The sequence below is a fragment of the Echinops telfairi genome, unplaced genomic scaffold (genome assembly GCF_000313985.2).
Source record: "Echinops telfairi isolate 266 unplaced genomic scaffold, ASM31398v2 ScPeMD7_31;HRSCAF=116, whole genome shotgun sequence".
Taxonomy (NCBI): domain Eukaryota; kingdom Metazoa; phylum Chordata; class Mammalia; order Afrosoricida; family Tenrecidae; genus Echinops; species Echinops telfairi.
In genome coordinates this window covers 30,483,561-30,484,064 of record NW_022103928.1, presented here as the reverse complement: position 1 = coordinate 30,484,064, position 504 = coordinate 30,483,561, and the positions used below count along the sequence as shown (strand labels likewise).

Genomic DNA, 504 nt, shown 5'->3' with positions numbered 1-504 from the left:
GGCCGAAGCCTCGAGAAGGGCCCCGAGGGCCGGGGGGCCCGCCGGCCGTGCGGCACTCACCTGCACGCCGAGGTGCGCGAGGCGGGCCTCGAGCTCGGGCTCCAGCGCCAGCAGGAACGAAGCGGCGCGGGACGTGGAGCCGCCGCCCGCGTGCGCCAAGACCACTTCGGTCGTCACCTTGGCCAGGTGGCTGCTCAGGTCCACGGTGCGCTTCACGTCCTCGTTGACCATCGGCAGCGCTTCCGAAGAGCCGCCGCCCAGCGCAGGGACCCAAGCCCGGAGCAGCAGGAGCAAGAGGAGGGCGGCGGGAGCCTCCATGACGAGGACCGAGCGGAGCGGCAGGCCTGCACCGCCGCCGACCCGCCTCCTGCCACCGCGCGGCCGCTCATTGGGCCGAGCTGGCGCCACAAGATGGCGGCGCCCGCGGAGAAGGACCCGCCGTCTCCGTGACAACCGGGCGGTCTACGCGGTGCCTGATTGGAAGTGACTTCCCAGAACTCGCCG

General features: G+C 73.4%; 1 protein-coding gene across 1 annotated transcript in view; it reads right to left on the bottom strand.

The window, feature by feature from the left end:
• RPN1 (ribophorin I) overlaps positions 1-334 on the bottom strand; it is a 35,953-nt gene extending 35,619 nt beyond the window's left edge. Inside the window, exon 1 of the mRNA XM_004702356.3 lies at positions 61-334. Within this exon, the coding sequence (XP_004702413.1) occupies positions 61-318 (258 nt within the window). The 5' untranslated portion in view covers positions 319-334. The remainder of the gene's footprint in view (positions 1-60) is intronic.
• Positions 335-504: the final 170 nt, after the last annotated feature.